Here is a 27162-nt window from a genome sequence, read left to right on the forward strand (position 1 = left end):
TCATTTTTAAAAACAAGCACAAAATTTTGTGACATTTTTTAATTGGAAAATATTTTATTAACCAGTTATATATATGTATGTCAAAAAAATATTTATTTATATTTATTTTTAGCATTTTATTTACATATAGTAATAAATACATACTGTTTATTAATTACTTAAAAGAGACTGTGAAAAAGTGCATTGAAAAGAAAAATGTAATTGCAAAGAATTAAAGATTGCAAAAATAAATTTATTTCAAAAGTACAAAAACTTGCTATTTATCTTTTAACAAAGTTTTTACAAAATATAAAATTTGTAATACAAAAATTGTAAAAAAAGTTGTTCTAATATGTGTGATAAAGTTATTATTTTTAATAATGATTATCTAATAATTAATAAAAATTTGTCCAATTTTATTATGTTTAAACATATTAAAATTCTGGATTTGATTATTTTTTTCTAAATAAAAAATCTTAAGCTACCCAAGATATACAAAGATGTATGTATATTCATGTATTAACTTGATAGATTTGACTTATTATTTCATGTATGGCAAATTTTTGAGGATAATCAAAGTATTTTCTTATATATTTTCATTAATTAAAGAAATACATATTTATTTCATTATTTAAATATGTATTAATATAGATTTGATACACTTTGGGCTATATTTTATTTTCAGATGACATTTTCTAGGTTTTATCTAACAAGTAAGCCAATGATACCCAAACTATGTCCCCCAGACCAAATCCGGCAGTAAACAAATTTGACACATTACTTACAAATTATTGCACCTATTTTTTGTATGTGAAATACATTTGAAATATTTATGGCCTGCCTAATATTTACTTATGACTTAGGTACAATTTGACTCACCAATCAAAGAGTTTGGGCACCATTGATCTAAACCAGTAGTTCTCAACTTTTTTTTATCCATGAATCCCTTTTCCTCTTAATTTTTTTATGGACCCCCATAGACATTGCACAGAAAAAAAACCTTATATTTTTCACTAAGAAAAAAGAAAGGAAAACATTCACAAATGTCACTGTCAAGTGACATGATGCTGATGGTATAAGATTTCCTAACAAACCCCGGCTTTATAATCTCTCTTTGACTTTTGTCAATGAGATATATATGTTGTACACATATTCAATATTTTAAACCTTATGCAAGAAATGAATAATAAAGAAAACAATATATATATACTGTAGAAATTTAATTCTAAATAAAACAATTGTTCTGAAGGAGAATTACCCTATTGATCACTAAAATATCACCGTGAATCCCCAATTTGGTATTTTTTTATGTGGACCCCCAGTAATGTTACATGGACCTCAGATGAGAACCACTGATCTAAACTATTACAAATACAGGTAGGCCCACTTTACAAAAGTAAGGCATTCTTATGAAACCTTTTGTAAGCCAAAATGGCATAAGGTGAAGAAGCAATTATTATTAATTTACATAAAAAATTTTTTTTGAGTGTTCATCATCATCAAATTTATTTAATGTATTAGGCATTCATCTGTTACAGGGGCATGCTATTTTAACATAAATTATAACAACTTTACAATCAATAACTTCTTTACATAAAATTTATATCTGTATCTAACATATATTTCAGTTTAAGTTCTTGAATAACTGTTTATTATTTGAAAAATTTCCTCATATAGTTATAAAGATTAAAGATAGTGTTAACATTTGCTCTGTCCAATATCTTGTACTGTACATATCAATTTCATTCGTACAATTGGCTATTTGCTTAATTTCAGAACTTTTAGCATTATCGTTTTCATTGTCGCATTTACTAAAAATGTGTATTTTTGATAATGGCATACCACAATTTGGGCATTTGGATTGCAAATATTCTATGTATTTGTTTCCCAACATTATTCCATTTTGATTTAATCTTAATTGTATAAAGAATTTTTTAATGTTAAAGGCAAGATTTGTTAGCATATAATCGTTGATTAATGGGTAGTTTAAAATTATTTTATACCAATTTCTATTTGTTCTTTTTTAAATGTCTTCAATATCTTGTACGATGGAATATTCCATTACTCTATGTATTAATAACTTACTTTGTTGTTCAAAACTGTTAGTCTGATCCAAGAATAATTCCATAGAAATATCATATGTATTTAAAATCTTCGATAGTTGTACTATACTATCCAGTTAGTTTTAAGTCCATATCTCTTGATTTATCATATAGTAAATACAGTATTTTTGTTATTAAGTCTCTGGAAGTTATTATTTTTTGTAGCCATTTAATATATCTTTTTATCAATATTGTATTTAGTTTGTATCTATTCAGTTCTAATTGTAGCATGCTGCCTGGGATAAATTTTTTAAGTGTTCTCAGACCCAAAATATAATCTACCAAATAACACAAAACCTAAACTAACACTAAAATATAGTAAAAACACAAATGATATGATAAATAACAGTTTGTACAAAATAGAAATAATGTACAGTACACCTACATACAGTATAGTTTCACTTACTATCAGAATAAGGATGTCAGTGAGTGCATTATAAGATGCTGAGTTAATGGTGGCTATGTACTGTACCTTGTATGTTAGACTGTCATTAAAGGTTGGTGTAATGGAAGGTACTGTACAGGACACTGATGTAAGGAACAGGCTCATCTATAAACATCTCATCGTTGCCTGATTCCATCAGAACAGGCAGGTCACTAATGTCTACTACACCTATGTTTGCCTGCTTCAATGCTGAAGGTCAAGGATTGTCTGCTTTGGCTGATATGTGTACTTGAAATACCACAGTATGTTTGACTGCTTAGCCTCATGCATTTTTCTATCATTCAGTTCTTCATAGGCACTCAAAACATCCTGTAAACCTACCCTAAACCTACTCCTACATACCCTTTCAAAATTAATACTTTTCGGTAATCATTGCAAATGCTAATCTTACCTGTTAGCAAAAATCTCACATAAGTGGATCATGTTCAGTTGCATCATGATCATGATCAGATGCAGAGCTACAATTGTAAGACACTTATTGTCAAGATTATTTTCTCTATAGTATATAGCAAAGCATTGGCAACAGGGTTACAGCAATGACATCATAGTAGATGCTAAAACAAAATAAATAAATAAAATGGATGTTACCGTCGTACCTGGTAATGCCAGGTGGATGCGCATCCAATTAGGAGCTGTCCACATATGGACATAAATGACAAACATTGGAAGGGAAGGAAGGGTTATGACAAGAGGATGGAATTGAACTTCAATAAACATCAATTTTATTTCATTGAATTTTATACAGTACTAGCTGCAAGATCTCGCTTCGCTGGGTTTTTATTTGTATGTAATAGTATAGTTTTATATATATATATAAAAGACTGTTTTTCTAAGTAATCTAGAATCTAGCTGCAAGGACCCGCTTCGCTGGGCAAAAAGTAACGATAGTGAAGATTAAGATAATTACATTATAGCTAATCTTACCTGTTTTCACAAAATGCAAGAATTAAGTCCCCCATTTCCAGACTAATTAGAGAATTTTTACGTTTAGTCAAATGAACAAATTTCAACGTTTCTGGAACGTTTTCAATCGTTCTATAATCGAACCAATTCGAATTTTATGTTCGAATTTAATTCGAACAAATTCGAAAAAATCGAACAAAACATTCGAAATAGAAAGCCACTTTCAACCACTTTGCCTCATATCTCCTGCACCCTTATAGCTATCGAGACGCAACCACCCCTATGCACGAATGGAGACTTGGGGCTACCACCACATACAAACACCATTCACGTGCGATATGTAGTTTTGGCAAAAAAGTGAGATATAGGGACATACATGTCCATTTATACATATATATAGATATACATTTTATTCATAAAGTGGTAAAGATTTTGAAGGGAATTGAGTTTCACTGAACATCCGAAGAGGAGAGGGAGAGTAAAAATTTCGAGAAAAATGTGAACCTAATTTATGGACAGTCTCTTATCTACAGTCACAAGACATTTATTGTCAAGGTTATTTTCTCTATAGTATTTTTCACCAAAGAACTAACATAATCTACTCATGTACTCAGAAAGTTAAGCAACTCATTGCTGCTTTCCCAGCAAAATTTAAAACTGCATGTAACATATCTGTTCTGATATTTTATTTTCTAAAATTTTTATATTTTTAAAAATTCCTGGTTGTTATCATGTATGCTGTTATTTTATATTTTTAATTATTATAAAATGGCAAAAAGCTTAATTTTGAGAGTTGGGATAAGAGTTTTATTTGTATATATATATACACATAAAACTCTAAACATAATATATATATATATATGTGTGTGTGTGTGTGTGTGTGTATATATATATACACATTTTTTTGGTATATGTGGGAGCATGATTTTGATATTTTGATCACTCTCTTTGAAGCTTGATAACTTTTGTGTGTGTGTGTGTGTGTACCAAATATACCAGAAAAAACCCCAAATTGTTTTGCATTTTTTGATGTTTCAAGGTCACAGAGTCCAAAAATGGAGGGGGTCGTTTTTTTCACCAATCACCATACTTTCCCTCTGTTATATAGAAGAATGTTGGGCTCTGACATCCACAAGGAGACAGAGAGACGTTTGAAGTCTCCAATTCGAACAAAAGTTGGTGAGCATATAGCCCTAAACACGAACAGCTCCATGTCTAAAATATAGGACCCACTTCTCAAGCATTTCCGAAAGATGAGTCTCTGAAAATTGAGTGTTTACTTTTCAAGTCTTTGGAAGCTTCATTTCACCCTACATAGCATTACCAGGATGAATGGTACACTAGTAGAAGCCTAAGAACAGCATCATTAATTGCATTAATAGTAGGCATTAGCATAAATTTGTCTTTCAATGTCTTGTGTCTCATAGCGTGCTTTTCTTCTATCAAAATAAATGTTTTTCTCGGAAATTTCTTAATAAAATGAAGTTTCATCACAGTTAAGTACTTGCGTATACAAATAACCATCTTCTGTTATTATTTTTTTGTTTTTTAACTATTTCCACCCTGTGGACACTAAGAGAGCCTCTTTTAGCAAACCCATTATGAATTCGGCCAGGCACACAATGGGGCCCGAGTGATGAGAGATGGATTCAACATATCCAGACGGACTATCCCAAAAAATTCCTGGGAATTTATCGACCTGTCCGGATTCAAAACAAAATCCCCCAGAGCAGTAGGTTGCCACCTTGACCACTCGTCCATGAGGGATGGGGTGATAAAGGAGTAGGGTTAGACTTAATGGCAATTTTAATCGTTATTAGCATTTACAATTTTTTTCTAAAACCCATGTCTACCTTCAAAATTAAGCTTTTTGCCATTTTATAATAGTTAAAAATATAAAAAGATTTTAAACAAAATATCGTAACAGATGGCGCCACCAAATGTTGCAGGGAAAGTTAAGCAACTCGTTGCTTGTTTTTTTTGCTTTCAAACCAAATAATGTATGTATGTGTGTTTAAAGGGAGCATGGACTGTAGATGATAACAAAATAAATTTTATTAATATATCCTTAATAACGTACAAATATTTTATGTGTATCACTTGTTAAATATGATACACACAAACCGAAGTATTACGTCATTCGTTTATGGGGAAGTGGCATTCATTTGTAATTGCCCGGATTTTGAGATCTTTCTTACTTTCTAAAGAAATCAGACACGAACTTACCCTGTCGCTTCAGTTTACTTTTCCGGCTGTACATAAGAATACAAAGTATAATCGTGGAAATTTGAATTCTACCGCCACCCTACTAACAGACGACATTTCTTCTTTTCTCTTCTACGCATGTCTAATTTCCCGAGATTCCACGGGCGAATTAACATCGTCTGTTCGGTTGTCTTGACAACAGAAAAAGCAAACAAAAATGCATTCAGAATTGTAAACGTTGGCGAATTTATTGTATCCCAATATATTTATTGCTTTAAGATAAATTAATTTAAGAAATTTATTAAAATTTGAAACGAATAAATCTAAAAAAAATTTTATAATTAGAAACATCACGTTCTTGATCCAATGAACAATTTGGCAGCCTCCCGTTCTGGGGGACCCGAAAACAAATCCGGACGGGTAGAAAAATCCCCAGGAATTTTTTGGGAGTGGTCCGTCCAGATATGTCGGGCCCCTTCACTACCCGGCCGCTCCATTGTGGGCCTGGCCGAATCCATAATGGGCTTGCTAAAAGAGATCCTCTTAGTGCTCACAGGGCGGAAAGAATTAAAAAAAAATGTCTTCACCTTGGAATTCGATTACAATATTGTTATCAATATAACCACAGTTTTTTCAAGGTGCTCTTTTCAATGGCTTATATTTTGGCGAGCATAATTGATTATAAATTAATGAGAACACCACAAAATTTTACACCACAAAAGTTTACACCACAAAATTTTCGGTTAGAATAACCGAAAATTTTGTGGTGTAAACTTTTATGTCTCCGAAAAAAGCTCCATAATTAGAAGGCAAAGACAAATTTTAGAGTACAGTATAGAAGTATATCTATAAAGTATATCTAATTACAAAGATTTTTTTAGCAAATTGTCCAGGTTATACAATTAGGCCTATCATTAAAAACTGATATATTCAAAATATTTAATATTGTTACAATTAAACCGAATATTTTAGTGTAATGAAAAGTATAATAAGTTTTTATTAAAGATTGGTTCGTAATGTTGAAATTATTTAATAATGTGTACTTTTAGAAGAACAGTTAAACAGAAGTCATACATAAATAAATAGTAGAAAAAGGTTTTATTGCGTCGACACAAATTTAGTGATGTACTCTGAAACTGCATGGGAGAAATTCAATGCCAAAAAGTGTAGCATCCGGCATTGTAATGCCTTTATTTATCCCTATTTATAAAACAATGTAACCTTTTTACCTTTGGTTTACTATGAATGATTTACATTATCATTTTCATATATTAAAAATAGGTCATATTTATGTAGAAATCGTCTTTTACAATAGAATAACCCACTTTTAATGTTAATTTATTGTTGTATATCTCCGGTTTTTAATTAAATAAATTCATATTTTCTTTATATCTCCACGTACTTTTATGCAAAATTTTATAAAGAATAGCCGCGAAAGTATCGTTTGCTAAATCTAAAATGGTCGAATTGCTTCAAATTATTATTATTATTGCCGAATTTTTTCTGTTGGGTTTTAGTAGAAAACATCTTGATTTCGGTAAGTAAAATTCTACTTTATGAAATAATTTAAATTGTAATTCTAATAGATTATATTACAGGGAATGCGAATTACAGTGAAGAATTTGTAGTAAAAGAGAGAATAGTTGGAGGCCATAATGCGGATGAAGGGGAGGTGCCTTGGATGGTAATAAACTAAAATTTTCATCTAGTGAATAATTTCTCATACCTCTTAAAGTTGTAGGCTTACTTGTTTCAGGCAAAGATTTTTATATACGACAGATTTATCTGTGGAGGATCCATTATTGCTGAGAAGTGGATTATCAGTGCGGCTCATTGTTTTTTAATGTATGTTCAACACACCAGAATAATAAATCTAAGTGAATAATAATTCTGGTTATAAAATAATTATTTTCTTATAGTTCGTCTGTACCTTATATTTACTTTGTACGAATTGGAAGCCGCTATATTGACAGTGGAAACTTGGTTCATATGAACTTAAAGAAAATATGCATCCATCCAAACTTTGGCGATCCTTACATTTTTAGCAATGACATCGCTTTGCTGAAAGTTAATAACAGCATTTATTACAATGACTTTATCCGATTTATCTACTTGAATAAACAACTTATCGAACTGAACGATGAAATGGCTACTGTTGCTGGATGGGGTACAGTGAATGAAAGTAATTATATAAAAAAAATTCCATATTTTTATATTATGAAAGTATCTACTGTAGTTAATATTGATGAATAAATCATACACAATTTTACTTTTTATATTTTAGGGTATAGTATTTATCCGCGAGTATTACAGGTTGTAGATCTACCCATCATCGACAATAGAATGTGTGAAGATTGGTTTAATTATAGAGGAATGGATTTGAAAATCGAAGATAGTCAACTCTGTGCCGGTTTTAAAGATGGAGGAAAAGATTCTTGTCAGGTAAAGTGGATGAAGTTTATTGTTAAAAATTTTTTTACTTCTTTTCCAATGGTTTGTTATTATTTAAAGGGTGATTCTGGAGGACCTTTGTATCTTAAAGAGAATAATAATAGTGGTATACTTATCGGAATCGTATCTAATGGTCTCGGATGTGCTCGACCTTATGCACCAGGCATATATACTCGAATTAGTTCTTACATACTCTGGATTGAAAGAATTATAAAATAGAATGTTTAAACTTTATTAGCAAGGAGTTTAGACTTAGAGGACATATTTTATTTCTGTTGGCGGAAGGATGTCAAATGGCTTAATTCTCGATTGCTTGTTAATCGGCAACACAAGTTTATTAAATCTCTATTTATTTAACAGAAGTAATTGATAAGATTGATAACACCGTTACATTTAATTATAAAAATCTACACATTTACTAAATAAAACTAGGAAAATTACAACTTCTTGGAAAAATATAGGCCTAATGGCGAAGAATACAAGATTGACGAAGAATACAGATTAAGAATTATTCTTTTATTTCCGTCTTTATTAATGATTCTAATAAAAATAAAATATTAAAATAAATTTTAAATAAAATAAATAATATAAAATATGCAAAGTTTACTTATTTATTTGTTTATTTTAATTTAGATTTTATTTATTTAATTTAATTAATCTAAATTATTTAATAAGAATTTTGGGAAAAACTAAATAAACAATTTATTAATTAATATAATAAAATTTAATCTTAAATTAGTTAGTTCATTTACAATTTTATCGAGTTATAATTTTGTTTTACGATAAATCATATTTAACAAACAATTTTTGATGACTAGATAGGAGTTTTGTAGATACTGGTGAATTTAACTGAACTAAACTTAATACTTTAATAACCGTCAATTTAATTTAAATGAATTGGGATATTCCTGAAAATTGTGAAAAAATGGCCTCATAAAATCATTTAGGAAAAGCATAGAAAACAAAATGTTCGGCCGAAATCAAATCCGAATCTTACACTATTTCTTTTCCAGCTCTGTTATATATAACTGTTATAACAAGGAAAGTATGGCGATCGACCGAACGACCCCCAAGATTTTTACATTATTGGACTCAGGAAACCTTGAAACCTCGCGAAATCTAAAACAAAAAAAAAAAAAAAAATTTCGGGTTTTTTCTGTATGTATGATGTTAGTGTGTTGGGGGAACGATTATGTTCCTCCTCTTCTTCTTCTTCAGTGTTAATATGGAGAATTTAGCTCTTTCTAGCTCTTTCTCCGATTTTCCCACTCTCAGGTTCCCCTACTTAAATCGTCTGGTTCATGCGATGTATGCTTCTAACGCCACCACTAGATGGCGGGGTGTGATCTTTGTCGTCGGCGCATAGATTTCCCACATTGTGCTCTTATCAGTTAGTCTTACTCCTAGGGCGGTGCCCAGGTCTCTGCGAGCGTTGGCGTATTCCGGACATTCTAGCCAGAAGTGCGCTGCCGTTTCCCTCTCCTTACAGTGAGGGCATTGAGGCGTGTCGTGTAGCCGTCTGGAGTGCAAAAAATCATTCAAAGGGGCCGTCTCCGTATGCAAGCGCGCGAGTACAGTCTCCATATACCTGTTCGACGCGAATTTATAGTGCCAGTTGGCAAACGGACAAAGATATTCCCTGCCCTTTCTCCTCAAGTCGGATGTCCAACACTCCGTTAGCCGGTGAATTACCCTCACCCTGTCCGCCCTTGCCACGTCCCGTGGCATTAACGCCCGCCAGATCGATCCGTCAGGTTCCCCGACCCTTGCCAACCTATCTGCGCCTTCGTTAATAAGAACCCCTGTATGCCCTGGGGTCCACCCGGCCACGCAGGCTTCCTGCCTTAAACCCAGGCCCGCTGCGAAATCAATAATTACGCCCGGGGATGAAAATCCCACGTTCGCCACAGCAGTAAGTACCGACAAACTATCCGAAAAAACCGCGCACGGCTCTTTAACCTTCCCCATCACCCTTAGAGACCACAGGAGCCCCTGTGCCTCCGCCCCAAACACACTGCAGGCCTCATTTAGTAACCAGGCCCCTGACCTCCCCTGCGACGGGATCACTATCCCTAAAAACGTATGGCCCTCCGACTTCGAGGCATCCACCCCCATAAGTATCCACTTTGGCCACTTATTATCCGTTATCCAGCAAAAATGCGCCCGATACGCTTCCGGTAATAACCCTTCCACCTCCCTATAATCTGTCAAACTCAGCCTCCTCCTTACTGCCTCCGCCTCCGGCGGCACCGACTGTTGTCTGTAAATCCGGTTGATTGGAATTTTTGAACGGCTAGCCTCCTCATACAGCCACGCTACATATGGCTGTTGGTTCTTCCTCCATTTGTAGTATAGAATACCTTCCTTCGTTGCCAAGATCCGATGTAACGGACTATATTTCCCTCTGGAGAAGTTAACTATCCCGATCTTTAACGCCTTCATCCGGATCCGCTCCTTCAGTGGGATATAGCTTGTTTCAGCATATAATGACCTCAGAGGGGTCGTACGTGGGACGCCCAAGGCTGTCCGTAACGCCTCCCGGATCGGCCCCTCGATCCAAGCTAATGTCGTCTTCGGCGCTCCCACCAGCACCGGTGCCCCGAACACCGCCATTGGGCCCAATACCGCCTTTATGATCCTCAGTAGACACTCTCGTCTGGCCCCGTTACGCCTTGATGTAAAGTACTTTAATATTGCCCCTGCTTTCGTTAGTTTAGAACGCAAAAAAATCCGCATGCACCCTCCAGGTAAAAGTTTTATGAAACATGATCCCCAAAATCCTCAACACTGCCCTTTGGGGAAAACGATTATGTTCTCCCTCTTTAAAGCTTAATAACTTCTGTGCTTTCTGTCGAAAATTTCTGAAATTTTGCATGGAGATTTGTATATTAGTAAAATTGATGCTATTAAATCTTGATGCTTAAAGGCTAGGGGTGGGCAGATAAAGAGAGATCGTGTATCATATCTCAAGTAGGATCGGATTTAATGACTATTTTACTCGTTATTAGCATTTACAATTTTTTTATAAAATATGTCCCTACCCTCAAAATTAAGCTTTTTGTCATTTTATAATAATTCAAAATATAAAAAGTTTTAAAATAAAATATAACAGATAGCGTCACACGCAATTTTAAATGTTGCCGGAAAAGTTAAGCAACTTTAAACTCTTTTCCACCCACAGGGCGGAAAAGAGTTTAAAGAAAAAAACCTAGCCGATTATTTGAAAAATTTGCAAATATATTAAAATTTCAAATTAATTGATACAGATTTAATTTATATTAGATATTAGTTTTAATAATTTGTTAATAATAACGAGAAAATATTTATTGTGACATTGTCACAATGCCGAGCTGCAATTTTTAATCATATTTTTAATTTGTTTTATTTAAAATACAGTAGAGCATCGATTATCCGACTCAATTGGGGACTCGGGTTGGTCGGATAACTGAAAAAATCGGATAACCGAAAATAATGAAAAAATAATTATTAGTATAGTACTATAGTATATTAGTATATCCCATGTAATTAGTGTATTAGTATATCGCTATTAACCTACTTCGCGTTGAATTTTCATCGATGTTAAGTATAACAAAATTTTTTAAAAATAATAATCGTCGCTATTGTATCGTTAAAAATTATTTTTAAATTATTTTATTGCTCACAAAACAAACAACCACTCACAATTAGAAAATTAAGTCTCGTTTAAATACTGGCCTCCCTTTCATGGTCAAGCCATGTTGACAGCTAAATCACGCAAAAATTTAACAAAAATAATATTAAAGTAGCCAAGACATAGCCAAATATTGTAGCGCCACATCACTAGCGGACATTTGAAATTTGCTGACTAAAACGGTCGGTTAACCGATGTGACGGTTAATCGGGGGTCGGATAATCGATGCTCTACTGCAGTGTTTTTCAACCTTTTTGAATACGCGACCCCTTTACAAGTTAAAAAGTTCTGGCGACCCCCTAGGGCGATATTAAAACTATATCAGTGATTTTAAAAATTATGTATTTAAGTTTCTTTCTGTTGAGAGAAATTATTGTTGACTAAAATGAGAATTTAAGAAGGATCGACATTAACTTATGACACGTATGGTATGATACTTCCCTCTCATAGGAACATTGAGTTCGGAGTGCTGTTGACTTTCTTTTACCCGCGACCCCTCGTGTAAGGCTTTCGCGACCCCCAGGGGGGTCGCGACCCACAGGTTGAAAAACACTGCTCTACTGTATATGCTCTCCACCTCAAATTAGTAGTGGCTTGCCCCTGTACATCATACTTTACGTTTAACAATAGACTCGTGCCGGTTAGCTATTTAACACCTTTCAGAAAAAAATTTTAAATTGAATCAACGAGACTTCTGGCTTACATCAAAATTCGTATATAGGCCTGCTGCCCCTATGGTTTCCGTATCCAGTCTTGTCTCTCATCTTTCTAACTTCATTCTCGAGATTAAGGAAAGACAGACGGACGGGTAGACGACAGTAGAAATTTATAGATCTACAATTGTTTAAATTGCAGCCCGATAACTAGAATAAAACACGTTATTTATGTTAAAATGAAAAGTTTCAATTAAATAAAACGTTTCTAAATCAAGTCACAGCGATGGACAGCAAGATTACCAGTTTCGATACCCTATGCCGATACTGGCTGATATTTTTATTTTTATTTTTTACTCTTTCCGCCCTGTGGGTACTAAGAGGGCCACTTAAAGCTGGCCCATTCGACCAGGACCACAATGGGGCGACCGGGTGGTGAGGGACGGGGCCCGACATATCCGAACGGACAACCCCCGAAAAATTCCTGGGGATGCTTTGACCGGCTGATATCAATACTTTAAGTTCGATACAAATACCGATACCGGTATTGACACTTTAAACTACTCGTGATACTGGTGTGGATACTTCTGTGGTATCCGGACGTCCCTACTTGTTACACTCGTTATATCTATCCTTATCAGTTTGAATCTCACTTCTCTTTCAAAATTTAAAACCTTCTTTCTTCTGCCTTACCGCATCCTGTGTTTCTCTATTCTACAACAGCTTTCTCCCTTTCCTTGTCTTGCCACATAACTCCTCCGCAGTTTCTTTCATAATATTTGCCATCTTATTTCACTCTTCACTAATCTCACTTTGCTCTTGTCTCAAGACTTCCTCACTCTTTCCATTCAAGATCTACTAGAACTTTTGTCAACATTTTCCCCTTTCAGTTTCCAGACCTTGAGCCTTGAATAGTATTTTATGATATATTTTCTTTTTTTATCTTACTGTCTCCATGTAATGTCCATAACCAGAAGCGTGTGTTATTTAACTACGCCCTCTCCTATAATCATCTTACATTTTTTTTTTCAAGGATGTTATTCAATCTAATAAAAGACAAACTAAACCTAAGACTGTAATTTTACTTTTTTTATTATTATTTCTTTTGAAATTTCACAAGCTGTTTCTAAATTGTTTCCAGAGAAATATATTAGATGGAATGCTATTTTTGAAAGTTCTTCAAACTAGAGTTGAAATCCTAATTGCTTTTTTTTAATGTTATGTCTAATAGTAATAAATAATACAATGAAAAAATTGCCCAAAGAGCAGATAAAGCAAAAAATAAAAACAATAAATATTGTTCATCATATATAACATCTACAATAATTCTAGGTAACCATTAAATAATCTTTAGAATACGCAAATTCTTTAACAGAAACAGCATTAACAAATACAGTAGTTGTGTTTAGACTGGAGCACTGGTGCATCCTAGTGTGCACTAAGCCGTTCATGTTTGCATGCATTAAGCTGATGCGCATTCAGGTGGACGCCATTTTGAGAGAACCAAGATTCATTTCAGGTATTTTAAGACTATTAGAGCACTGTAGGGCGCACTAGTGCTCTAACCTGAACGCTACCTTTGGAGTTTCGACGCGATTGCAGATGTGTCCTTTTCTGGATATTATAATATACAGTACAGTAGAACCTCGAAAACTCGGCCTAATGTGGACCGAAGGGTGGCCGAGTTTGTGAAAATGCCGGGTTATCGGGAATGGGGTTAAAAAAATAAGTACGAGTGTTTCCTCAGAAAATACTGTACTGTACTTGTATGTATTGTTTACTTGAGAATATAACAGAGAATAAACTGCCCAAATACCCTTAAACAAAGGAAAAGTACGTCCTTTATGAAGGCATAGAGCCTTTACTACATGAAAATGAAAATTAATGAATACACTGTGTACAGTAATTTACCTGATAAGACAGACCTCAGAAAAATACTTTATGAGAGCTTTTATACTTTTATAAAGCTGTCTATAATGAAAATTAATTAACTAAGGATTTTTTTGCCCTGCCAGGGTGTGGCCGAGTTATCCGGAGTGCCGGGTTATCGAGAGCCGAGTTTTCGAGGTTCTACTGTATTTGTATTATAAACGATTTATTTAATACTTTAAGGTATAATACTACAAGTTTTAATATTTGTTGCATGTTACTCAGTTTCTGAATAGGGAAAAAAAATTTAATAACGAATTTTATAACTTTCCCGGTTTTATCACGGAAGTTTGCAACTTGCTTTTTTATCGGACTTCTTTCACCAAAAGCTATGTTGTTCCAAACTTCGATCCTTTGTAGAAAAATTTTCTAACACAAAATCTAAATCTACTAGATGCATAGTTTTATTTAGTTTTTTTTTGTTATTTTATTTCAGTTAGTAATTATTTAAAGTAAAATTGTGTGTGGTGCCATGTGACCATATATCTCCCTGTAAAGTATGCATTCGACAACGCACTCGACGGCGGATTGTAATTGACGGGTGCAGTTTTCCGACATGCAGAGAAATTTTGTCTTTTAATACGGCTAAGTTGAAAACACCGCCTTCATAAACAAATCTCTTCAAGTTTCTCCAGTGGCGTAGCGTGGGTGTCAGCCGCCCGGGGCGGAGGAAAATTTCGCCCCCCCTTATTTAGGTATCTCGATTTAAAAGACTAAAATTCAGTTTCGTCACAGAATAAGTAATGAAAAATTCCGTGCTAGTGTTGCTACCTTTTTAAAATCGCTAACCCGGACAGTAGGTGAGGTTTGTTCGAACAGCATGCGTATGTCATTTTGCAATGCGAAGAATAATGTGCAGTGCATGCTGGTTCTAAATCAGTTACAGTTAGGGACTAGGGAGACTTGCATAGGAGTAACGTAAGTAACCTAGATGACTTAGCTCTATTGGATATTAGAGGTGTATATGAGTATGAATGAATCATACAAGCAAAAAAATAAAAAAAAGGTCGACAGGTTTCGCACGTTATCGCCGGGTAAAATTAATAGTTCACCCGGACGATGAGTCGATTCCCGGACTGTCCGGATGGTAACACTATTGCCCGTGCTCATTTCAATTGGTCCGAATCGTATGTACGGCTAAAATATGGAATGAAATGGTTCAAATTTTTACAACATATTATTATTATTTACTGATATTATTATTATTTTGCCGCCCCCTAAAAAGTGCCGCCCGGGGCGGGCCGCCCCTGCCGCCCCCACTACGCGAAGCCACTGAGTTTCCCCATAACCAAAAATCACACGAAGTCAAGCCTGATGATCGTGGTGGCCATGAGTGACGCGTTAGAGCTTGATGGGACCCGAACGAATTTGAATTAGGCAGCCCATGTGCAGTGTTGACTTCAGACATTTTTCTTCTAGGAAATTTTTAGCGCAAAATATTTTCTTATAAAGGTTTGGTTTGATCCCAATAATAGGGAGCCCCAGGCAATTGTTTTTTTTTTTTGGCCATAGGATAATATGCCACTAGTGGCTATGCGATTGCAAATGATCGGCTAATCACTTTCATTTGTGAAATGCTGACGCAATAATTTTCATACATTGACACAAATATGAGACGGTGCTCGATCTTGAATAAAGATTGGGTATCCAAACAATTTCTTTGCTAAAGCGCAGGATGACAGAGTTTTGAAAATGTCTCCATACCTAATGGCATTATCACAGAAGACGTCACTGGTTCAGATGCAGTTTTCTTCAAATATATACAGTCCAATAGTAACGGATGCTGTGAATCCGCACACATTGTGATTTTTGGTTGATGCTACAGAATTTATTGACAAACATGCGGGTTTTCTCCAGGAGAAAAACAAAACGGAAGTTGCAAATATTCACCAAATCATTCAAATAAAAATAGGTTTCATCTGTTCATAGAATTTGGCAGGGCCAGAAATCGTCGATCATTATCCGAGCTATGAATTGCTTGGCAAATGATTTCCGCCTAGCACAATCATCAGAAAGCAATTCGTAACTATGAGACATCCCCGCAAAATTTTTCGCACTTTATGATATCCTACGCGCACTGGATCTGTCCTGAGGATTCTCCATTTGCCGTTTCACTAAGACGGTTGCAACAATTTGTTTTCACCGGTTTCACCGGTTTGAGACCCCTTTGTGAGAATCGGAATTAATTAGGTTAATTAGTATAAGAAAAGATATTATTTCTTACATATTATTCACAAAAAGGGTAGTTACATTCGTCGTGTTTTTCGAAAAAAGGGAAATCAACTTCCTTTCCCACAGAACTTTATCGGTAATTCTGACCACCATCTGTATTTTTATCACCTCTACACGTCATCGCGCATCCCGTTGTAACCGCGAATCATTTTATGCTATTAGAGAGCCCGATAAAAGGATAGTATTCCCATCTTTCAGGGCAGTTCATGAGAAGTCGAACGTGCCATAGAAGACGGTAGTTGGCCGAAGAATCCCTGGTCCGTATAATTAACTAGTGCGCATATAGGTTTCCTCCAAGATTCTCATTCTCCTCCCGAACTTCCATCGCCGTCGTCCCGCGTATCAAAGTCTAGCAGCCGACCAGAAGAAGTCTACTAATTGATTAACATTGTAAGGCAGTACAATTTATATCATACTTGTAAACTCTCTCTCTCTCGCGAGGATAGGATAGAAATTATTACTTTCTCATTTAAGATCAGCTGTATATGCTCGGCATAATAATATATCCAAGAATAGAGGCGTATTTAGAGTTAAGTTCGATTATGTTAACTTGTATTCGATTTGGAGCAATGTATATAGTATATTTCTTTTATCTATTAAACGTTAATTGTTATGTTTACTTATTGATCCCATTTATTTGCTAAGTTTGGACCATTCACCCGCTACGAGTCGCATACTCTCCTCACTCATCAACGTAACAGCCTTCCTAATTAAACGATAACTTCAACGCGTGATAGGGCGCGAATCTCATCCCTATCTGGTGTCGGAAATCCTGACAGGAGACGATGGTTATACGATCGCCTTGTCTCCGCACCTTCTTTAACTTTCAATTTAAAGCCATCCTACGACCCTGTGGGCATGTCTTACAGACTTGATTGCCGATTAAGTGATAAAGAGTAAAAAACTAAACTCTTTACTCCTGGTCATCCTCACACCTTCCTGGTTTCTCAGTGAATGATCCATTTTCCTCAAAACACAAAATTATTTTCCCCAGATTAATAATAGTCTGAGAACTTTTCGCAAATACTTTAAATCTCTCGAAATTTCTTTTGTGCAGCACTAGCATTGCTGCTCTTTGATAGTAAAATTTAACGAGTATGAAATCTAAGAACGATGTCTTGTCGTTAACCCACATTGGAGATATTTTGCAACCAGGGCTCTCGAGAAGAGAGAGCTGGAAATTTTTACTCGGGCATAGTAATTCCTACTCCTATAAAATTAATGTTATTTTTTATTAACAAAAAAATAAAATGTCTCATATTGCTTTTTATTAATAAACATTCTACGCATTTAAATTGTTCATAAAAAAATGATAATGTTGCTCTCAAAAAAAAACTAGCTCTTCCCGAGTTCCATAGAAATTCTTGACGGCCCTGCTTGCAACCCTTTATAAACCCTTAAGTTGTTCTGCATCTTACGTAATATGCAAATTACAGAGACATTAGCGCCAAATTTCCCATCGAGAAATTTTGGAACTAAACTTTTTATTTGAGAATAGAAAGTATGGTCAAGGACAATATCCCATGGTAAAAGAAGTGTGCACACCAAAATTGGTTGAATTTGGTCTATTAGTTCTTTCTGTATAGAGCTCTAAACTTCTATTTAATTATACAAAGTGTCTATAATTACCATTTTGTATAATTATATTTTATAAAATTATTTACTGTATAATAACATTTTATTTTAATTTCATTGAATTTTTATTGTTTCATGCTAGAATAAAGTAATTCAAAATATTTAAATGATACAAATTAATATTTATTTCTATTCATTAATTTGAGAGAAATTTACAAAAAATGCTATCATTATTTCAAATGTGTAGATCAGTGAGAAAATAATAATAGTAACACCAAAAAATAGCGATAAGAAGTTTAATTGAAAGTACATTTCTCTGAAATCTATTATTGCTTAAATTTTAAATTAGACAATTAGACACAGGAAAAATCAGCGAATGTTTTAACAGAAAGTGAAATTTATCTACGAATTTTCCTGAATATTTTCGTCAATCCAGTCTCTGAAGTATCCGATGCTAGCGTACACTCCAGGACGATTCTGTAGGGCGCATCCGATACCAAAAGATACAACTCCGCATTGATAACTTTCATCTCCATTTCGGATATATAAGGGTCCACCTGAATCACCCTTTGTGTACAAATGATTCAAAATTAAAAATATAAAACATATAAATCATGAGAATTGTTACATTAATACTTACCTGGCAGGAATCTTTGCCTCCTTCTTTATATCCGGCACATAAGTGATTATCGTTGATAACAACATTATCAGTCTTGGGGGTATTGTACCATTCTTGACATTCTATATTATTGATTATTGGAATTTCAACAGTTTGTAATTTGTCTTTAGGTTTTCCTGTAATAAAATAATAAAATGAATAATTGCCGTACACGGTTTAATCACGATAAGAAATTATATAATGAGCATGTTTAAAGTGCTAACCTTCTTCTGTTGTTCCGAATCCGGCAACAATTCCCATTAAGCCAGGTTTTCTACACATTTCTTCAGTGCCCAAAGAAATGGGTCCTATAGATTTCTTGAATAAAAAATTGCTTTTGCTTTTCAGCAAAGCAATGTCATTATCATGGTTGTCAGGACTATAACCTTCGTGATTTTTTATCGATTGCACTTCATAACTGTCCCCTCCTTCTCCATCTATATTGATTGTACCAACTACCAATAAGTAATCCTGGGGTCTGTTTGGACTGGAAAAAATTAATTAATATTTTAATGAGCATTGTATTTAATTCATGCTTCTTTAAATATTGTTTAATGAAATTTATAATTGTCTTACTCAGAAAAACAATGCGCAGCACTAACAACCCATTGTGCATTAATNGCAGGAATTTTTGCCTCCTTCTTTATATCCGGCACATAATTTATCATTTTTGATAACAACATTCAAATTCGTGCTTTTGAACCATTTTTCACATTCGTCATTGCTGATTATTGGAATTTCAATAGTTTGTAAATTCTCTTTAAAAATACATTCTCCTGTAATAAAATAATAAAACGAATAATCGCGGTACACGGTTTAATCATGATAAGAAATTATATAATGAGCATGTTTAAAATGCTAACCTTCTACTATTCTTCCGAATCCGGCAACGATCCCCATTAAGCCAGGTTTTCTACACATTTCTTCAGTGCCCAAAAAAATGGATCTTACAGGTTTCTTGAATAAAAAATTGTTTTTGATTTTCAGCAAAGCAATGTCGTTATCAAAGTTTTCAGGATTAAAATCTTCGTGATTTTTTATCGATTGCACTTCATAATTGTCTCCTCCTTCTCCGTCTCTCTTGATAGTACCAACAACCAATAACAAATCCTGGGGCCTGCTTGGACTAAAAAAAATTAACCAATATTGTAATGAGCATTATATTTAATTCATGCTTATTTAAATAATATTTAATGAAATTTATAATTGTCTTACTCAAGAAAACAATGCGCAGCACTAACAACCCATTGTGCATTAATAATTGATCCTCCACAATAGTGTTCATAACGTCTATTCCCGTTACTCCACTTCTTTACCGATACCTAGAACATATTTTAAAATAATTTTTAAAAATTTGCTATCATTAATAAAACGCGACTTTAAAAATCATTTACCATCCAAGGAACTTCTCCTTCTTCAGCATCTTGGCCACCAATAATTTTTCCTTCTTTAACAGGCCCGTATAAAGTTCCATTATCTAAAAAATTATTATTAGTTTATATTTTTATGTTTAGTTGAAAACATGTATTATTTTTTATATTCAAATTCATCGCTCTGTAAGCTTAACAAGGCCTTTATATTTATGAGTGTACGAGATAAACTAAAAGATGATTTTATGATATTCCAACATAATAAATCTAGAATTAATTGTTAATTTTCATGAGTAAATCAGTCTACACATTTAACTGCATCGATTAAGTTTCCAAAGTAAAATATTAAACAAATTTTTACTTACAATTACCAATTTCTTTCGCAAAAATTTCGACCAGAAAAAATTGAAAAAGAAAAGCAAAATATAACAATTCAGCCATTTTCTTTTGATGAAGTGATGGAATTTTTGAAATAATATTTAAAATAAACATACGTAAAGATAATTTCTGCTTATATACTAGTCCATATCACAAACAGGAAGAATTATTTCTAGTCATCCCGCAGTTAGAACCTTAAGGATAATTTTCTAAAAACAATATTCTATTGATTTCACATGATTGAAAATATATCATTATCATTTATAAACTATTCACTTTTGTTAACAATTTCCAATAAAGGAAACAATTTATCAAATGCTCTATAGGATAGCATCAAGTAGATATACTAAAAAGTTGTTCCACGCATCTCATTTTTTCACTTCCTGCATCTAATCGAGCGTATCTCTATCTGATTAGATGAAAAAAGAAAATACACATCGATAGATCCCATATGTTGTTACTATATGAATGCTTTTCTATGCTTAGAAGTTTAACGTGCAATCAATGTTGATTAATGTAATTAAAAGTTAAATATATCTTATACTTTTCTTTTTATAAACCATACATAATCTTGACATTTTTTATGGGATGTCCCGGATATGTCAGTCCCATCTACAAAAAATAATTTCAGTATTCTGACTTCCGCTTGACGTAATAATTAATGTGATATTACCAGNGAACCTTAAGGATAATTTTCTATAAATAATATTCTATTGATTTTACATGATTGAAATATATATTTATTTACATATCATTATTTACTTATCATTATTTACATATAAACTATTTACTTTTCTTAACGATTTCCAATAAAGGAAACAATTTATCAAATGCTCTATTCAATAGCTGATGCTATCCTATAGAGCATTTGATAAATTTGTTTAAGTAGATTCAAGCTACACTAAAAAGTTGTTCCACGCATCTGATTTTTTTCACTTTCTGCATCTAATCGAGTGTATCTCTGTCTCATTAGATGGAGGAAGAAAATATATTTCGATAGATCCTATATGTTGTTACTATATGAATACTTTTCTATGCTTAGAAGTTTAACGTGTAATCAATATTGATTAATGTGATTAAAAGTTAAATATATCTTATACGTTTCTTTTTTATAATCTAGACATTTTTATGGGCTGTCCCGGATATGTCAGACTCCATCTACAAGGAATAATTTCAGTGTTCTGACTTCCGCTTGATGTAATTAATAATGTGATATTACGAGCAGAGCCCACAGACTGTAAGAAGATGGGGCACAAGTTATAAAAATGGGCATCGTATGTAGATACATTATGCAAAAAAATACCTATATACATATATGTATATAGATTAATATATTAACATAAAAAATTTATATATTTGTATGTTAATTTTGTCATCAGTAAAAAAGTTTTCTGTAATAAAAATGAATAGCTAATCTTCTATATCTGTAAATGAGAATGTTTATTTGTTTTCTTAGGCCCTCTTAGGCCGTTCGAGAAATTGCTACAAAACTCGGCAGTTCCGTAAATATACTACTAACTCAGATAATGTCGAACTTACTACCCCAAAATATTTATTGGACTTTTATATATTAATTAATTAATTTTTGTCTACATTCGATTTGCAGGATATACATTTAGCACCATACGTGGGTTCGCACATCACCAACGGGGTGGACACGTGTAGTTTTTTGGGTTTTCTTCAAGTTAGTAACACTTTAATAGGGGCCAGTTTTCTATAAACCTCCTTCGGGAAGGCATCGTTTACGTGTCGCGTAGCGTAAACCAAACTAATTGTAATAATTTTTCTGTAAGCTCGCTATTTAAGAGAATAAACTTCTCACTTAGTTATAGGTATTTTGATATTGTTCTTAAAATTGGTTTTTCTACATATATTTTTGAAATTTATGTTTAATAACTCCAAGAGTAGCAATTACTGAGAGGGGTAGGTCTACTTTATAAACAGGCTAGTTTAAAAATAAAATGAGATTTTAGAGTTCCCTTGGGAATTAAGAAAATGACAACTCGACGACAAAGAAGGCCTTTTCTCTAAGCCCATTTTGGGTTGATTCAGGCACCTCAAACTGGATGGTGAGGAACGGAGGCCCCAACGTATTCAAGATAGACCACTCCCGAAAATTTTCTAGATTTTTTATCTTGCCAGGATCGATTCCGGATTTTTCAGAGCGTAGACTTCCGTGTTAACCGCTCTGCCATACAACCAGCTATATGCGATACTTAATGTATTTATTTATTGTTATTATCTTTATTATAGGCAAAGAACCTCCTTGGCTCTCTTGCACCGGCCCTCCCTAGTGCCTTTGTATGGCCTGTAGAATAGAAAATATTAAATTAATTTAAAATAAACGCATCGAAACTATTTAAAAACAGATAAGAATGGCCCATTTATGAAAAAATTAAAACAACTTAATAAAATATTATTATTGGGTTCTAAAATAATATATGTCACATGATCACTATATATTTAATATTTCTTATTAGAAAATGATAATTTACTCTATATTTTCTAGTGTTATTGCTTTTGAATACAATCAATCCTTGAATTAATTTTCATTTTTATGGAATTTCCATATTTTATGAATTAATTGAAATTTATTATATATTATATAATACAATATCTGTTTTCTAGAAACGAGAATTACGTCAGAGTTTTATAATTTATTTTTATCTATCATTTTAATTATTTATTTGTTTTATATATTTTAATATTATTGTCAAAACAATTGAATATTTGAAAACAGTTCTTTAAAATATTGCGATATTTAATTATATTGTATAATTAATGACGTAAATTCAGAAGAATTCCATAAAATTGATAATAATCAAAAATAAAAAATTAATTGAAGTACAAAAATATTGTAGATTATATGAACTACAATTAATGTCATTTTAAAACGTGTAATTGCTAATAACCTTCCATTTTTATCATATCTAACCATTTATTATAAATTTTTGATATAAAAGTAGCCTATGTTAAAATTCTCTAGAAAATAAACGAATGTTTATAGCTGATTTTAATGCTTTTTTCTTCTCTTTTAATTTTAAAAATTCGATGACGTACGAAGCAAGGTTAAAAAGGAAATTACGGTACGTCCGTTTATTAAAATTATATTGATTGGGTGTAACTTTTTTTTGTCATTAATAACAAAATAATGTAATAAAATTGACGTTTATGTATTACAATTCTTCTGGTTTTAATTAATTCTTTTAATTTTTCCATTTACTGCTTTTTTCTTTTTATTTTTTATATAAATTTTAAGAAAATTGAGATAGGGAGATACTTACAATACTTCATTACAAAAGTTAGAAAATTTTGTCTTATTTGGAAAACAGTTCCAACGTTCGTAAGTCAAATAAGTTGTAAATAAGTTGTGATAAGACGAATTATCAGCATAATTAAATTTATTTATTAATTTTTGAAGTATGTCCGAGCGAAGAAAACCATTAAACATGGCAATTGGTCGTGGGTTCGCTCCTCACCAATGAGCTGGCCACCTGTAATTTACCGGGTTTTCTTCTCATTTCTAACACCTAAATAGGAGACAGTTTTCCATAGAAAATTCTCCTGGAGGCATTCCCTGTTAACCATTTCCCTGATCGTCGTTTTGTGTTGCATTACTCATCGATCCAATCAAATCAAATTTTAAATTAATTTGTAAAATATTAATTTTTCTTTTTTAATTTCAAGTTACCTTTGTTCTATTCTTGAAATAAGGTTTTATAACAACTTTAATATTTCTAATTATCTCTATGGGCAAATCGATTATTCAAGCAATCTGAAGAATTTCTTCTCATCCTCAGATAAGAAAAGTTTGTCCATTCTTGTGTTACTATATGAATACTTTTCTATGCTTAGAAGTTTAACGTGTAATCAATATTGATTAATGTGATTAAAAGTTAAATATATCTTATACGTTTCTTTTTTATAATCTAGACATTTTTATGGGCTGTCCCGGATATGTCAGACTCCATCTACAAGGAATAATTTCAGTGTTCTGACTTCCGCTTGATGTAATTAATAATGTGATATTACGAGCAGAGCCCACAGANTAATATTTCTAATTATCTCTATGGGCAAATAGATTATTCAAGAAATCTGAAGAATTTCTTCTCATCCTCAGATAAGAAAAGTTTGTCCATTCTTGAGATATCTCGTTTAATGTGTGTAATTTAATATTGCACACATTAAACACATGTTTTTAATATTGCACACATTAAACACATGTTATTAATATTGCACACATATTAAAAACAATATTCTAATTTAATCATTTTATTCAATAGTACTGTACAATACTCGTATAGTTTGCAAATATTCCTAAAGGAATTAATTAATATATTTTAGTGAGGTAGACTGAAATTTTATTAGTGATTTCTCATTGATATTCAATAATATTTGAACCATTAATACTTGTTTCGAAAGTTCATTAAAATAATTTATTTTGTAACCAAAGAATGTGAGATTTATGTACATTAAAATTTACATTATAGCATTAAATATATATAAATATAACACCAATTTCCACGACTGTTGTTGAAAAAACGGAGGGAAATAAATAAGTGTCACAAGAATTAAATGAAAATACATTTTATTGTCAAAATAAAATGTCATACAAGTACACATACAATTCTGGATTGCATTAAAGAGCTGAAAAATTCAGATAAACAGGACATGTGAATGATAAATCCACGTGGAAACTTTTATAAAGATTGTCGTATGGAACATTGCGAAAAATAGAAACCGAATTGATGTAAAGAAACAAAATACAGTGGGTGATCGGTTAACGAACAGTTCGGATAGCGAGCAAATCGGACAGCGAACACTTTACTGAACAAACATAAAAAAGAAGCGACGGAAAATAACGAATACCGATTGATTTTCCCTTGTCTTCAGGTAACAATTCGAAATCTTTCGGAGCGCGGAAGACGTCGACATCGACGCTCAACCCGATACTGATCGGATAGTATCCCTCCGAATTTTGAAACTCTTCCTTGTAATTCCAGCTTTTTGTTTACCTTTCTGACAAATATTTTTTTATAGTCCTCGCGAGACTGTCGGATGGGCACTTGTTAAGTTTTGCGTCGGGGTTTATTTACGAAAGGTAAAAGTTTAACTGTCCCATCGGATATTCGTTAACGTTTTAATACCAAATTTCGAATTTCATCTGGCCTTGCATTTAAATAAATTTTGTGGGCTAGTTGATTTCTGTTCTCTGAATTTTGAAAGTGCTTTTCTGAACTTTTTATTTAAAAAAGAAACTGATAATATTATGGAGCCTAAAAAGAGCAGTGTCAAGAAGTGTGCTCACCGTAGAAATCAAGTGAGAGATAATAACCAAGGTAGAAAGTGGGCACAGGATGTCTGATGTTGCTAGGCTGTATGGCTTAAACAGGTCTACAGTAGGTACAATCTTAGCTAAGAAAGATATATCAAGAAGTCTCAAGCTGCTAATGAAGTAATGAAAATCACATTTGAGAAATAAAGAGCATTTTAGAAGTCATAACGGAACCTGAAACTGATCTGACGACAGAAAAACTCCGAAAACTCTCAAATGAAGAATACCAAGAAACTCAGCGAGATGTTTTCTTTCGGAAAAGAGGAAGACGAAAGAAGACCAATATCGACATCTGCTACTAAAGTTCTTTTGAAGTGGCATCCAAACTAGAATAAGGTTAGTGGGGTTGAGGATCTCTACAATTACAATGCTATTAATTACTTCCGAAAAATCCTAAAGAAAAGAGAAAAGCAATCGAGATTGGACAGATTCTCTAACCCCCATAATAACATGAACTAATAAAAATGTAAGACTGCATATATATGTATTTTTACTATTACATATAAATAAACATAGTAAAAAAGCATATATTTTTTAATTTTTGGAGTCTCCGGAACGAAATAATCAAATTTCCATAAAAACCTATGGTAAAAAGATANGTTAATTACTTTCTCTTCTTATATTAAATCATTCATCAATCATCATCTGTAGAAATGAAGAAAGATGAATGAATCTTACCATCGAAAGATTCTTAAAAATTACAATTTAGTAATTTTAAGAAATCAAAAACTTTATTCGATTAAAGTTTAACCAGATAATTTAATATTTTCTTTGAATTTTAAACGAGCAATTATTTATTGTGACTTTGTAACAATGCCAGGCTGCAATTTTAATCATATTTTTAATTTATTTAATTTAAAAAATAAGACAAAGCAAGCAATTATTTATTATGACATCGTCACAATGCCAGGCTAAACATATGTTCTCCACTTCAAATCAGTAGTGTCTTGCCCCTGTACATCATACTTTTCCATTAACAGTAGAGTCGTGCCGGTCATCTATCTAATACCTTTCAGAAATTTTTGAATTAATATAAACGTGACTTCCGGTTTTCATCGGAAGCTTTTATATAATTAACCAGGGCTTTCTATTCTTACGCTTTCCGTATCTTGTCTTGTCTTTTATATATGTAACTCATTCTTAAGATTAAGGTAGGACAGACAGACCAACGACAGTGGGAATTTATAGATCTATATTTTTAAAAAATGGAATTTAATTAAATTTTTAATAAAAATTTTAATGGAAATTTTTTTGTAATTATAACTTGATGAATTACT

At 32.8% G+C, this 27162-nt stretch overlaps 3 protein-coding genes across 4 annotated transcripts; 1 reads left to right on the forward strand and 2 right to left on the reverse strand.

Moving 5' to 3' along the window:
* Positions 1-7074: 7074 nt before the first annotated feature.
* LOC111636406 (anionic trypsin-like) lies at positions 7075-8524 on the forward strand. Of its 2 annotated transcripts, none has more exons than XM_023381656.1 (6): positions 7075-7171; positions 7233-7318; positions 7376-7479; positions 7554-7816; positions 7919-8076; positions 8146-8524. In XM_023381656.1, the coding sequence occupies exons 1-6, from the start codon at positions 7093-7095 to the stop codon at positions 8302-8304; spliced, it is 849 nt and encodes a 282-aa protein (XP_023237424.1). In that variant the 5' UTR covers positions 7075-7092; the 3' UTR covers positions 8305-8524. The 2 variants fall into 2 exon arrangements, with proteins under 2 accessions (XP_023237424.1, XP_023237433.1); XM_023381665.1 differs by having other exon boundaries at positions 7391-7479.
* Positions 8525-9384: 860 nt separating this feature from the next.
* LOC111636221 lies at positions 9385-10698 on the reverse strand. The gene has a single exon (XM_023381434.1). The coding sequence runs from the start codon at positions 10696-10698 to the stop codon at positions 9385-9387; it is 1314 nt and encodes a 437-aa protein (XP_023237202.1).
* Positions 10699-18394: 7696 nt separating this feature from the next.
* LOC111636423 (trypsin-like) lies at positions 18395-20645 on the reverse strand. The gene is given in 9 exon segments (XM_023381673.1): positions 18395-18711; positions 18785-18939; positions 19027-19289; positions 19379-19422; positions 19424-19578; positions 19666-19928; positions 20018-20124; positions 20197-20279; positions 20538-20645. Coding segments are annotated over 9 exon segments (1311 nt in total). The 5' UTR covers positions 20614-20645; the 3' UTR covers positions 18395-18546.
* Positions 20646-27162: the final 6517 nt, after the last annotated feature.

This window comes from Centruroides sculpturatus, unplaced genomic scaffold (assembly GCF_000671375.1).
Source record: "Centruroides sculpturatus isolate CEXI.00-Female unplaced genomic scaffold, Cexi_2.0 scaffold158, whole genome shotgun sequence".
NCBI classification, from domain to species: domain Eukaryota; kingdom Metazoa; phylum Arthropoda; class Arachnida; order Scorpiones; family Buthidae; genus Centruroides; species Centruroides sculpturatus.